A 12,788-nucleotide genomic window follows, 5' to 3' on the forward strand; every position below is an offset into this window, starting at 1 on the left:
CCACTCTGGGAATGCTGAGGGTTTGACAGGAACGTGGGCGGTTTCTATAGTCGAAAGGAAGGAAAGAATTAAAATAGGAAGTCGGTTTCTTTCATTTTTCTATCATACTATTTTTTTATTTTACTGAGCGAAATAGGAAAAAAAAGTTTAATGAAAGTGAAAGTCCCTAAAGACTATAGTTTGAAAACGATTATCCAAAATTTGAGTAGTGTCTTGCTATATTCAACCTCAAGTCATTCAAATTCAAATCGAAGGCAGAAGAAAATACAGAAGCAGGCAGTGAGTTAGAGTTAAAACTGTAATAAATGCTATACCGACCTGCCTACACACACACACACACACACACACTACTCACAGTTTATGAGTAGGCAGCTGGAAGGCAAGAGGCTGCATGGCTGTCAGCTCCGAGTTGTCACACAAGATTCGAGCCCAGGACGATTTGCGAAGCTCATTCAGTTGATCTGAAATGCACAAACAGGATTGTGTCACAGTGGCCGTGGTGGATTGTGATGTTGTGAAGAAAAAGAGAGAAAGACGGAAAGACAGAAAGAAAGAAAGAAAGAAAGAAAGAAAGAAAAAAAAGAAAAAATGAGAGAAAGAAAGAAAGAAAGAAAGAAAGAAAGAAAGAAAGAAAGAGAAAGAAAGAATGAAAGAGAGAGAGAGAGAGAGAGAGAGAGAGAGAGAGAGAGAGAGAGAGAGAGAGAGAATCAGGAAAGCTGCTAAGCATCTGTAATTATTTAACATTTCCGGAACTTGTGATATCTATTTTACTTTTTTTTGTGGTTGTACTAACAGACTGTTCACTACTTTCAATGTACTTATCTATTTCTATTTAATTTGTTCCTCGGATGTCTTCTCCCATTTATCATGACCAAACTTATTTTTCTGATGTCACTCAATCTGGTTAATTGAAACAAAAAACGTGACCTATGCCGGATTTCAACCTGAAAAGTAACAGGGTCAATTATATAAGAAAATCAGTAATCTCTGCCTTACCCTCCTGAATGAGCCAGTCTGTCCTCCAAGGTCGTAGAAGAATCGATCTGCCTTCCTGAGGCGCGTGTACTGGTCACCCACGATGCAGGTGAAGGTCCAGCCCAGCAAACCACCATCCAGCGGTGTCTCTGACATGCCGCCAGCGAAGAGGTCGATGTCTTCCACACTCTTGTACAGATCCTTCAGCCTGTTGATGAGCTGCGAGGGAGGAGAGATTGAAACTCGTCACACATCTGGAAACTCTTAACTTTCCTAAGGACTATTTAAGGAAGGAAATATTACTTTCCTTGCTACACATTTGGTGACATAGTGTGTTTTCATTAGACCATAGAGATGAGAAGTCTGGTTGTCAGGGATGTTTTAATTCTTTGTGATGTAGATTTTGGGTTAAACTGTCACTGTAATCATATCAAAACTTCTCTGAAAACATTAACATCTTCTATTACAGCTTAGGTTAAAAACAAGATGTGATTAGTGAATAGTATCAGGAGGAGACAGCTAAATTTTGTAGCCCATATACTGAAAGGACATGGACTGGAGAGAGATTGTTTGTTGGGGAAAGTAGAAGGAACCAGAAAGAGAAGACAGAGGGTCAAGTTTATGGACACATTGCTGGAACACGTCGGTGATGGCTGGACAACTATGGATCTGGTTAAATTAGCTGAAAACAGAGGAGGATGGCGTTCCATGGTCGCCGACGTCACATGACAGGCACTTCGGTAAAAGTAAAGGTAATTAGTAGGTTGTCATGAATGTAATTCCTCCCCTATCCTTTCACTGTTACGTAACCAGATTTTCCTAGGAGTGAGGGCTAACAAATGGCTATCATATTAGTTTCGTACTGGTACTAACCGGAGGAATGATTTGGTCACTGAGGTCATCGAAGTTGACAGCACGACGTAGCCCACACGCCTCCCTCATGGAGTTGTAGGTGGCGATGGCGTGGTCACGCCCTCGATGGATGTTGATACTCATCAGATCCATACCGAAATCAAATTCTGGAGTCTAGAAAGATAGAAATATAGATAAAAAAAAAAAGATATACAGACAGATTGATGGATAAAGATTGATAGACACACGGATTGATTGATTGATTGATTGATTGACTGACAGATTTATACATATATAGATAGACAGACTGATTGATAGATAAATAGTCCAGAGACAGATATAGATAGATATAAAGCTAGAAAAAAAAATTATATATATATATATATATATATATATATATATATATATATATATATATATATATATATATATATATATATATATATGGATAGATAAAGGTACTTGGTGGAAATCAGAATGTTATGCTTCACGCAGGAACTATTTAGCACGTGTAGACACCATAGTTGCTGGTGTGTCTCTTTTATACTTCTACTTTTTTTATATTCCTTATGTTCGTATAGCAGCAATAAATGCTCACCTGGAATAGATGGTTGGACAGATCCTGGGTGACGAAGTTGTCGAAGCTCTGAGAGGGAAACTGGACCAGGGTGCGCACCAGGTCATCGAAGCGCCCCTCGTTTTGGATGAGGTGTGGTGAATTGAAGTTGTTCCTTAAGAGTACTGAGCTGAGCGACCCGTCCCGCCCGATCAGACTGCAGGCACAGAAAAGTAGATGAGGAAATAAGTTAAGATACAAAATCTTTGCCAAGTTTCTCGTCACGTAAGAAGGACTCTGGTCAAGGGTAGCAGAAATTGGTATATAAAGGAAACCTATTAAAGGTGTCATCTCATAAAGAAGGCAGGTGGAGGTGCTTACTTAATTTTTCCTTGGACAAGAGAGTGGCCGAAGCGGAAGGCGGCTGTAGAGAATTCGTTGTTCATGTTTGGATTGATAGATGGGTCGTAGTCGTTACTGAAACCCGAACCCGGAGGACTGGCCTGAATTCCGAATGCTTGCACGAATTGTGGACCTAAGACGAGAAATGTGATTGTTAAAAGAAAATTAAAGATATGAAATGTACTATGCAATGAGGCGGGCGATCAGCTGTTAATGAAGTAAAAGAAAATGTAATATAATCAGTAGACATGGCACGTTACCACAACCATCACTACTTTATTTGGGAAAAAGAGTTAAATGAAACTCGTCCATTCATCACTCTTTCAGAATCTACTTAATTCTCTACCAACGATGAAAATTCACAGATTTGTGCTCCACTCACCAATGATGATGGGAAGCCATTCGTTGAAAGTGATGTGCTGCATCTCGGCGATAACAATGCGACGCGCCTCCTGGAACACCTCCTCGTCAGACCACTGAGGGTTGAGTTGCTGCAGCTCCGAGGCGACGCGATTGTGCTCCCGCAGCCAAATGGTGTGGATGACTGTGAGGCCTGGCTGCTCGTTCACGCGGGACTCGCCTGCATAGGGAAAGAAGGGGCGGGCATACAATGGAGTTCTCTGGATGAAAAAGAGTAATATTACTAACGTCTATTTCTGTATCTATTTGGTCTTGCCTAGAGAGGAAAGAAGCAAGTAGATAAGTAGACATGATGTGTTTGGTACCCGATGTGATGACACTGTCTAGGCATCGATGTGTTCTTATAGGAAGAAAATGCCTTGTGTAGAATAACAGTCAAACCAGTGTTGGTTTAGCGTAGGAATGCCTCAGTTGCGTCAATTCACTTTGACGCAACACTGGAGGGAGAGCAAAAATACACATGGTGTCTCATTTATGGAGGTTACGTCACTGAATAGTGAGAATACAGGAAATCACCGTGATGGCTCACCAGCAAGGAAGCATTTAGCGTTACGCAGCTCCGCCTCACACTCTCCTCCCTGTTGTTCGGGATTGATGGGCAACATGTTGCCCCTTGAGGTTTTCAGCAGACCGTTTCGGAAGCTTCTCACCGCTCGCTGTTCGTTCTCGTCGGAGCCGTACACGTTGGAACCGTCAATCCAGTGGGTCAGTTGGTTCAGCTGTTGGAAGAAGAAAAAAAGATGCTTATTAAATATATGCATCTCCTCTTAGTAAAATCTTGTTCCCAAACTCCAGTGCATCAATAAATAGCGTGAAATTGAAAGAGTCGCATCTACTCATTAAATAAAAAGGATCAAATAGTTCCGACGTTTTATTACCTGTTCAGCAAACCCGAAGGTACAGGCCTCTGCGGGACCCACGGCAAGCATGCTCCTCACGAAGTTCATACATTTCCTTCGGAATCTGGAAAAGAATGGGTCTCCGGATATGTCGATAGGCTGGCAGCGAGGGTGAAGCGGTGTATTCGGGTCCTCAGGGCAACAGTCAATACCTTGGCCATTTTCTGTGGGAATAAAAAGCCTATGAAAGATTCCGTCTACTTCCCACAACATTACATTAGCCAGCAGAGAGTCTACTCTTTCACAGTATTAGTATTTAGACTCCTGAGACACGACTCTTCTCCGGTACCAATACAGCGAGGAGCAGGACTCACCAAGGGAAGGAAAAGGTATATGTGCGAAGTCGTGGTCCATGAATTGTGCCCATTGCATCACGGACAGTGTGAAGGTGGTGTCCGGCTCATTGATGTCAACCATTATTGAGCTGCTGATCCTTCTTACATTGGGCAAAGGAGATCCGTCCTCACCAGTGACGCGGAAACCAGCCACTCCTAGTGGAGATAAGAATAACGAGCTATGTAATTCTTTACTGCAACAGCAGGAGGAAAATAACACTCATTTATCAATGCTTCAAACAGCAGTGGGGATAGAGAAGGGATATGCGGCCATTGATTGATTTGATGGCCTTGCGTTATGGGAAAAAATATAACTAGTGAGGCACAAGGAACGTCAACTCACCGTCTTCATATATGGGAGGGAGAATCCTCTGAGCGGGTGTGTTGCTCTGGCCGAACGCTGCATTCTGTAAGTTATTGCAAGAGCCGTCGGCGGTGCGGTATTTGCTCCTGGGATCCCTGCACGTCACTGTAGGTGGACACCGGTCCCTAAGGGAGGTTTCCGACACACGCACGTTTCGCAGTCCCAAGCCGCCTTGTGAACTAGTCAAGCCCTCGCTGTAAGAGTAAAATACTGATTATCTCATTAAAATTCACTTTACTTGTACCCTCTGCAGGTGGGACAGCACGCTGCAGTCATAGAGAAACTGATCATTCATGAACAAGAACTACGTTCACATGAATTTTAGGAAAACATTTATCTTTGTCGGATACCGAAAACGATCCAGAAATGAGAACTGCCATCACTCCGAGTGACTTACTTCTGCATCACATTGGAGGAAGCCATTACGATGGCCCAGGCACGCTTGTCCATGTCACGCGCACTCTGTCTGATCCTGGATTGATGCACGTGGTTGGATTCCGGGGTGCCTCTTCTCAAGAAGCTGCTGCTCCTGTGGGAGATTATGAAGAAGGTATGAAAAGCTGAAGGGATTTGCTGCACCACTAATAACATCCTGAGGAGCTAAACACAAACACTCACTGGACAATTGACTGTTCCAAGGCAGCCAGGCTGTCCACTGCAGCCACACCGGCCCTCACCCCCACCTCCAGCTGGCTCTCTGCCACTCCGGGTCGGGACGCGGCAAAGGCATTTCTAGTGTTCACGTTGAGCATACCGCTGCTCCTTGTGCCAAAGCTACTCGGGCCACTGGCTGTACAAAAAAAGAAACACATTCAGCTTACGACCCGACATGGGTTACAGTACTGTTCATTGTTGAATAAGGATTTATTTTTTTGCCAGATACAGTGAAAAAAAAGTAATTCAGTAATTAAGTAAAAAACATATCGAACACACAACACCTGGAGGATGACCACTACGTTAGATATCAAAGATTCACGTTGTAGTCATGACGACATACAAACATACATCAATTGTAAATAAAAACTTCTTTATCATCATTCTTTTATTTTTTCAGTAATTTTGCCATTATATTTTGTCTTTCCTCATCTCTAGGATTCACAGGATAAAAGATGGTGGAATCTCAAAGAACTCACGGCCAGAGCCCGCTGCGGGGCAGCAGACGCCCTGGCTGCCATCGCTAAGCTCGCAGCCTCTCCCAATCTGTCGGAAAAGAAATGGTGGAGTGAGAAGACGTCACGAGGCTTAGCATTACAATTGTCAACGGATGCAAGTTACTGATTTATGCACTCTGGTGTCAGCGGATGTGCTAATACTGCCTGCTGATAATCTAAAGCCTGCATGCATCTCAAATATACCAAAAACCTCAGTACACTGCGGCGGCTTAGAGCTGGGGCTGATGGCTCAAACAAATACATAGTTGAGGTAGTCCCTCCACTTTTATTACATTAATGTTCTGATTTAGCAATGTATGAAATATCTTGTGAATACATTTGATATTGTTACACTTATCATTACCAAAATTTCGTGAAAAATCACGAAATTTTGTTTCAAAGTTACTAATACTTTTTTTTTATTACTTTTACATTCCTTCACTTTGAATTATATGTCCTGTATTCGATATACCTGTTATGTATTATTCGTATTATGATGTCATTTTTTTCTAGTGCAATCAAACCCTAAATCTGGAGTTCATTTCAAAGCTACTGAACACAGGACTCAACACAGTAAATACTCACTCTACCGAAGTCTATGGCACAATAATTGGGCGGTTGGCAGTTACACCCGTCTCCGGTCGATGCACCTGACAAGTAGACATCACATTGTTACACAGGAATAATATATTGATGAGGATTTTATATATTCATGAAATTAACGTAAGGTGTTTGCTGTTTGTGATCATAGAAACGTTTCCCATGGTTTTCAATGTTTTGTGACGCGCACAGAGGCGTACTGGTACCCACGCGCGCGCGAGCACACACACGCACCCACTCACACACACGCACACACTCACACACGCACACACACGCGCACACACTCACACAACACACACACTCACTCACTCACATACACACACACACACACACACACCTGGGAAACCAAATTGTCCGGCCACCAGCCCTGCCGTCACCACCACCACCGTCAGAAACAGTAACCCCTTCATCGCTTACTGCTGCTGTTGCCGCTGCTGCTGCTGAGCCTTTACCTATAGAGAGATAACAAGAAAACACATATGGAAATACATCTTCAAACTTCCTGTTATGCCGTGCTGCTCAGTCTGCCTCTCCGTTTCCGTACTCTTCCTCCACTACCTCTCCTCTCAATCTCAATCTCAATCTCTCTCTCTCTCTCTCTCTCTCTCTCTCTCTCTCTCTCTCTCTCTCTCTCTCTCTCTCTGGCCAAACTTAGCCTCTTTTCTCATTAGCTTGATCATTAACCAAATCGTTAAAATAAATTGATCGTAAGTTGAATATGAAAAGAAAGAAAAAGAGAAGGTCATTGTCGTCATATTATTTGTTGGCATCTGAAAAGCAAGTAATTTTCCGTTCATCAGAGATCACATCAGATACTTCTTGTTTTGCTTCTATAAAAGGAAACAAAAGGGAAAGAAGAAAACAAGAAATCAATAGTATTCTTAAAGACATCAACATTGTGTACTATGCTGGATGTATGTATATGTGAATATGTAACAGAGGTTATAAGATCAGGAAAACATATGCTAGTCCTGTTCTTATGCAAAAAAAAAAAATGTAAGTAAGTGAAAAAGCGAATACTAATAAACGTCAATGATATTCTTAATCAAGGACTTCACGTTTCGAAATAAGATGGATATCACCTGCGCACATTATATGAAGCACTGCAAATATGAAACGGAGATCTTGTATACTGGCTACCGTATACTGATCTCGTCCCCATGCAAAATTAGATAAGTAAAAAAGATGCAATCAATCACATTCATAAGGACCTGAAGGAGTTCTAACAAGCTGAATGTCACTTGTCCATACATCTACAGCAGACCAAATACTCTGGCTAACATTTGCTGACTTCACTCCAATCCAAAGAAAAAAAAAAAAAACGTAAAAGAAAGAAGAATAGAAAAAATAACTGCATTACGTATTATAAAAAACTGAAGTGAGTGCGTCATTCCCTAAGTGCCGTGTAGCCGTGAACATCTATGCCCTCCACTGCCTGCCTCCTCACAACTCGTCCCCAAGGCCTCAATACCTGCCAGCTCGGGAAAGTCCGTCACACCCAATACGTCTCAGGAAACCCAGCGATAGATGATTTCTCCGAAGAGCCTCGCCAGGAAGAAAGTGGTAGGACTTCTTTTTCTTTCATTTGTTTTTATTTATTCACTTTTATACGCTCGTAAAGGTGAGTGTTCCTTGCATACTGTGATAGAACGAGAGGTTTGCTTGATGATGCTTTGCCCAACGGGACGAGATAGAAAAGAGAAGGAAAGAGAAGAGAAGAGAAGAGAAGAGAGAGAGAAGAGAGAAGAGAAGAGAAGAAAGGAGAGGAATAGAGAAGAAAGAAGAAAAGAGAAGAGAAGAGAGGAATAGATAAGAAAGAAGAAAAGAGAAGAGAAGAGAGGAATAGATAAGAAAGAAGAGAAAGAAAGAAGAGAAGAGAGGAGAGGAATAGATAAGAAAGAAGAGAAGAGAAGAGAAGAGAAAGAAGAAAAGAGAAGAAAAGGAAAAAAAAAAGACGAAAAAAGAAAAAAAAGAAGACGAAAAAGAGAAGAGAGAGAAGTGAAAAGAAGAGAGAGAGAGAGAGAGAGAGAGAGAGAGAGAGAGAGAGAGACAGAGAGAGAGAGAGCAACGCTTCGTCAGTAGTGAGCAAGAGTATTGAATAGGAGGAGGAGGCAAGAGTATTGAATAGAATGAGGAGAAGGAGGAGGAGGAGGAGAAAGAGGAGGAAAGTCTTAGTGGATCAGGTGAGCAGGAGGAGGTGAAGAGAAGTTGGAGCAGGCATCGGTGTAAGGGTCAGCCAGAAAGAGGCAAAAGGAGCATTGTTTGTGGATCAAGTGAGGAAGAGACAGATGAAAGGAGGAGGAGGAGAGAAGCAGTGTCTGGGTGGATCTGGTGAGGCTTATGAGTATCGAAGGTGGCGGGGCAGTGGGCTTGTAGGATAGTGATGTTATCCTTTATCTTAATGGCTGCTCACTGCCTTTGTTTGTCTGTCTCCTTTTTTTTATATTCTACACTTCACTTGCTGTTTTATCAGAGGAAATTAACTTAAGGGTAACGAAAAAAAACTAAAAAGAAATGAAAAAAAATTATGAAAAAAATGCCCACTTAATGCCATAGATCATAAGAAAGTTCAGAAAAATGTCTATGTTCTTTTGAAATCAGGGGCAATCTGCCCGAGGGTCACGGAATATAAATTAAAAAAGCAACACGAAAAATAAAAATACCCAGTGAATACACCAGTTAGTAATTAAAAAAAAGTAAAGTTATTAGAATTATACTGAAACCTCACTTCTGCCTCAATACAAACGAAAAATCCGTCTTATTCTGTATCACAGTTAAGGCAACCAGCGCCTAAGTTTGCCTTTTATTATATATATCTTGTTGTCCTTGGTTGGCTTCCCTCCTGCATAAAAAAGAAGGTATTGGTATAGGAAAACGATGTAAAGGAATTGCATTATTATATCCAGCCACAAGATAATAATGTCTTTCATTTAATTTCGTCTTATAAATTAAACGGTAAACGTAAACCAAACCTTCATACACGCTATCATCTAGGCGTGTGTGTGTGTGTGTGTGTGTGTGTGTGTATATATGTGTGTGTGTGTGTGTGTGTTTCACTGTTTGATCTGCTGCAGTCTCTGATGAGACAGCCAGACGTTACCCTACGGAACGAGCTCAGAGCTCATTATTTCCTATCTTCGGATAGGCCTGAGACCAGGCACACACCACATACCGGGACAACAAGGTCACAACTCCTCGATTTACATCCCGTACCCACTCACTGCTAGGTGAACAGGGGCTACACGTGAAAAGAGACACACCCAAATATCTCCACCCGGTCGGGGAATCGAACCCCGGTCCTCTGGCTTGTGAAGCCAGCGCTCTAACCACTGAGCTACCGGGTGTGTGTGTGTGTGTGTGTGTGTGTGTGTGTGTGTGTGTGTGTGTGTGTGTGTGTGTGTGTGTGTGTGTGTGTGTGTGTGTGTGTGTGTGTGTGTGTGTGTGTGTGTGTGTGTGTGTGTGTGTGTGTGTGTGTGTGTGTGTGTCCGTGTATGTGTGTGTGTGTCCGTGTATGTGTGTGTGTGTCCGTGTATGTGTGTGTGTCCGTGTATGTGTGTCCGTGTATGTGTGTGTGTGTCCGTATGTGTGTGTGTGTCCGTGTATGTGTGTGTGTGTCCGTGTATGTGCGCGTGTGTGTCCGTGTGCGTGTGCGTGTGCGTGTGTCCTTCAGTCTCCCACAATCACGCTCTCCTGGGGGCAAATGACGGAGATATAAACAGGATGTGCAGGTGTGCTCCTTTCAATTATTTCTCTTATTTGTAGGATAGGATTACGCAGCCTCACTGTGGCCTTGTGCGCACCAGTGCAAGACACATGCCTGCACATTAAATTTTCCTCTTCTTTCTCTCTCACTCTAGCTTCTACTGCGGCATTGAAACGTACAACATTCGCGTCTTGCATTAGTAATCAAAGTAATAACCACTTGCATATCACTAAGAATAACCGTCTGGCTTCCATCAAGGTGAATCAATGGTAGGCTTCAATCAAGATGAAGTACCGCTGCAAATATCACAGAACCTAATACAACAGTAACATAATGGAAAGAGATCCGCTAATTATAAAGAAGAGTTGCACGGTCCTATTTCCTATTTTTACGTCTCCTACTCCTTACTGTTAGGAACCTGGTGGGATATCGGGGTTTTGGGATGGGGAGAACTAAAATAGAACAAATACTACCTCTTACTACCAAAAACAAGTAAGGAGCTGCAATAATGCTGCTGTGGCTCTATTTCATATTTAGTAGTCTAGTTAGATTAAGTTTAGTTGGATTAGAATGCTAGTAGCAAGAACAAGAACATGGCAGCCATCGCAACACGAACAGTAGCAGCAGCAGAAGTAGACAGTTTACAAGTTATTTTTAGTGGTTATTCGCGGTATTTAGTTCTATTTTGGCTCTTCTCACTCGAAGACTCTTGTTTCAAAACCATTTCCTCAACAATGTATGGTGCAGGAGCCGAAAAAAAGAGGAAAAAGAATCGGGCGACTCGTAATATTACCGGTCACCAAGCGCCAGGCGACGAGGGCAAGGAGCAGAGTAGGACAACTGGAGAAAGTAAGGGACAGTGGGGCAGTGAAAGTAGTGAATGCAGGAACACAAGGCCCGCTGCCTCCCAAACAAGTGATAGTGACAAAGAAAAGGTAGTGAAGGAGAGTGAGGTGACAGTAAAAGAAAGAAGCAGTTAACAGTGAAGGAGGCAAGTGGCAATGATGGATACAAGGAGGTCACGGTGAAGGAGAGTGGGATGCAAATAACAATGAAGACAAATGACAGTGAAGGAAGGCTGGATTAAAATAGCAATTAATAATGAAGACGATACACGATATCACAAGAGAAAATAACACTCGCGTCCACGTCGAACAATTGTTCGCTGCAAAAAAAACAAAACATAGACTATCATTATAAAAAACATCCATTGCAGAAATTAATGTTCCCTTCCCCTACAGCCTCCTATACACCCACACACCTACCTCCCTCACTCCCTCATCGCGCCACCACCACACTCACCACTGTCACCACGCGTGCTGCCCGCTTGGCCGCGTGCTGTGGTATGCTCACTGTAGCCCACAACACCCCGGCCTCGCTTCGCCTGGCCAGGAACAGTGTTGCCATCGTCTCCCAGCACAGGTGCGCTCAGTTACCAAGCCGCTGTAATGAAAACGTTTTGTTAGGGTAAAGCGTTGTCACTTTCCGCCGCATTATTCAGCTCGTCAGTCACACAGAGGCGTGACTCACCCCATCCATTCGTCACTTTCCTGCAGGACGTGACTGAACCGCGGAAACAGAAGCATGTAGTTCCTGGTGCTTAAAGTAGAGCGGGTCACTATAGGAAAACTTTCCTCTGTTACAAAGCTCTGGATTTACCCAAGCTCTCGGCCTTCTAAAGCACCGCCATTCCCCACCCTCCTCTCTTCCTCCCTCCCTCACCTCTCCGCCCCATCTTCCCCCGCGTCACCCAAACATAAACACCACAGCCAAACAGATGTAAGGGAGTCACAGAGAATGAATCAGTCAAGCACGAAACAATTTATTACACAAGCCTCATTATAGTTCCAACCATCATTAATCTCATCCCTTGCACCTCCTCAAGTCTCTGTTTCCGTCATCTCTCTCTCCTGTTACCATGTTCCGCATCCCCGGGAGACACTCCAACACAAAACAAAAACACTCTTCCCTCAAACTCGTCACTCCATTCTTTTCTTTTCTTTTTTTACGCCCAACCAGTCTGGTCAACCCGTGGGGAAATAATACCAGGAACGAGCGTCTTGCAAAAGCCTCCCGCTGCGCCACCTGCACCAGTAAGGAGCTAAGAGTGTTCACATGTAAAGATTATGATGAAAAAGCTAAAAGGAGGACACAGAATATGGAAACAGGACAGAAGAAATAGAAGGATTGATACGAAAATGTAAGAAGATTGAGTAAGAAAACTGAGGAAACGAAGGAAGGAAAAGAATGGTAAAAATGATAAAATGGAGGAAAAGGGAGGCAGGGAAGTTAAGGATGACGTTGGTATCTAAAGAAGGAGGAAGACAAAGGAAGTAAAGTGTATGTGAAGCAATGACAAAAAAAGCTTTACTGATGCAGGGAAACATGTATGGTCAACGTGTATTGCATATGAATGGTTAGGAGGAATGAGCAGAATAAGAATAGAGCGGAGATTGTGTGTTATGGATGCTGCGTGGAGGGATTAGTGTTTGAAGAAAGATGTGATGAAGGGGGAGTAAGAAAGAAGAACA

At 42.9% G+C, this 12,788-nt stretch overlaps 1 protein-coding gene across 2 annotated transcripts; it reads right to left on the reverse strand.

Moving 5' to 3' along the window:
- On the reverse strand, positions 1-11,706 carry LOC123517150 (chorion peroxidase-like). Of its 2 annotated transcripts, none has more exons than XM_045277109.1 (17): positions 11,560-11,706; positions 6,892-7,006; positions 6,540-6,604; positions 5,937-6,003; positions 5,422-5,593; positions 5,201-5,332; positions 4,783-4,997; positions 4,419-4,595; positions 4,084-4,268; positions 3,735-3,924; positions 3,168-3,365; positions 2,765-2,918; positions 2,426-2,600; positions 1,849-2,001; positions 997-1,194; positions 356-461; positions 1-44 (listed from the first exon to the last, which is right to left on the reverse strand). In XM_045277109.1, exons 2-16 carry the CDS (start codon positions 6,962-6,964, stop codon positions 453-455), a joined length of 2,163 nt encoding a protein of 720 aa, XP_045133044.1. In that variant the 5' UTR covers positions 6,965-7,006; positions 11,560-11,706; the 3' UTR covers positions 1-44; positions 356-452. The 2 variants fall into 2 exon arrangements, with proteins under 2 accessions (XP_045133044.1, XP_045133046.1); XM_045277111.1 differs by lacking the exon at positions 11,560-11,706 and adding an exon at positions 11,523-11,543.
- Between the last annotated feature and the right edge of the window lie 1,082 nt (positions 11,707-12,788).

The sequence above is a fragment of the Portunus trituberculatus genome, chromosome 41 (assembly GCF_017591435.1).
Source record: "Portunus trituberculatus isolate SZX2019 chromosome 41, ASM1759143v1, whole genome shotgun sequence".
NCBI lineage: Eukaryota > Metazoa > Arthropoda > Malacostraca > Decapoda > Portunidae > Portunus > Portunus trituberculatus.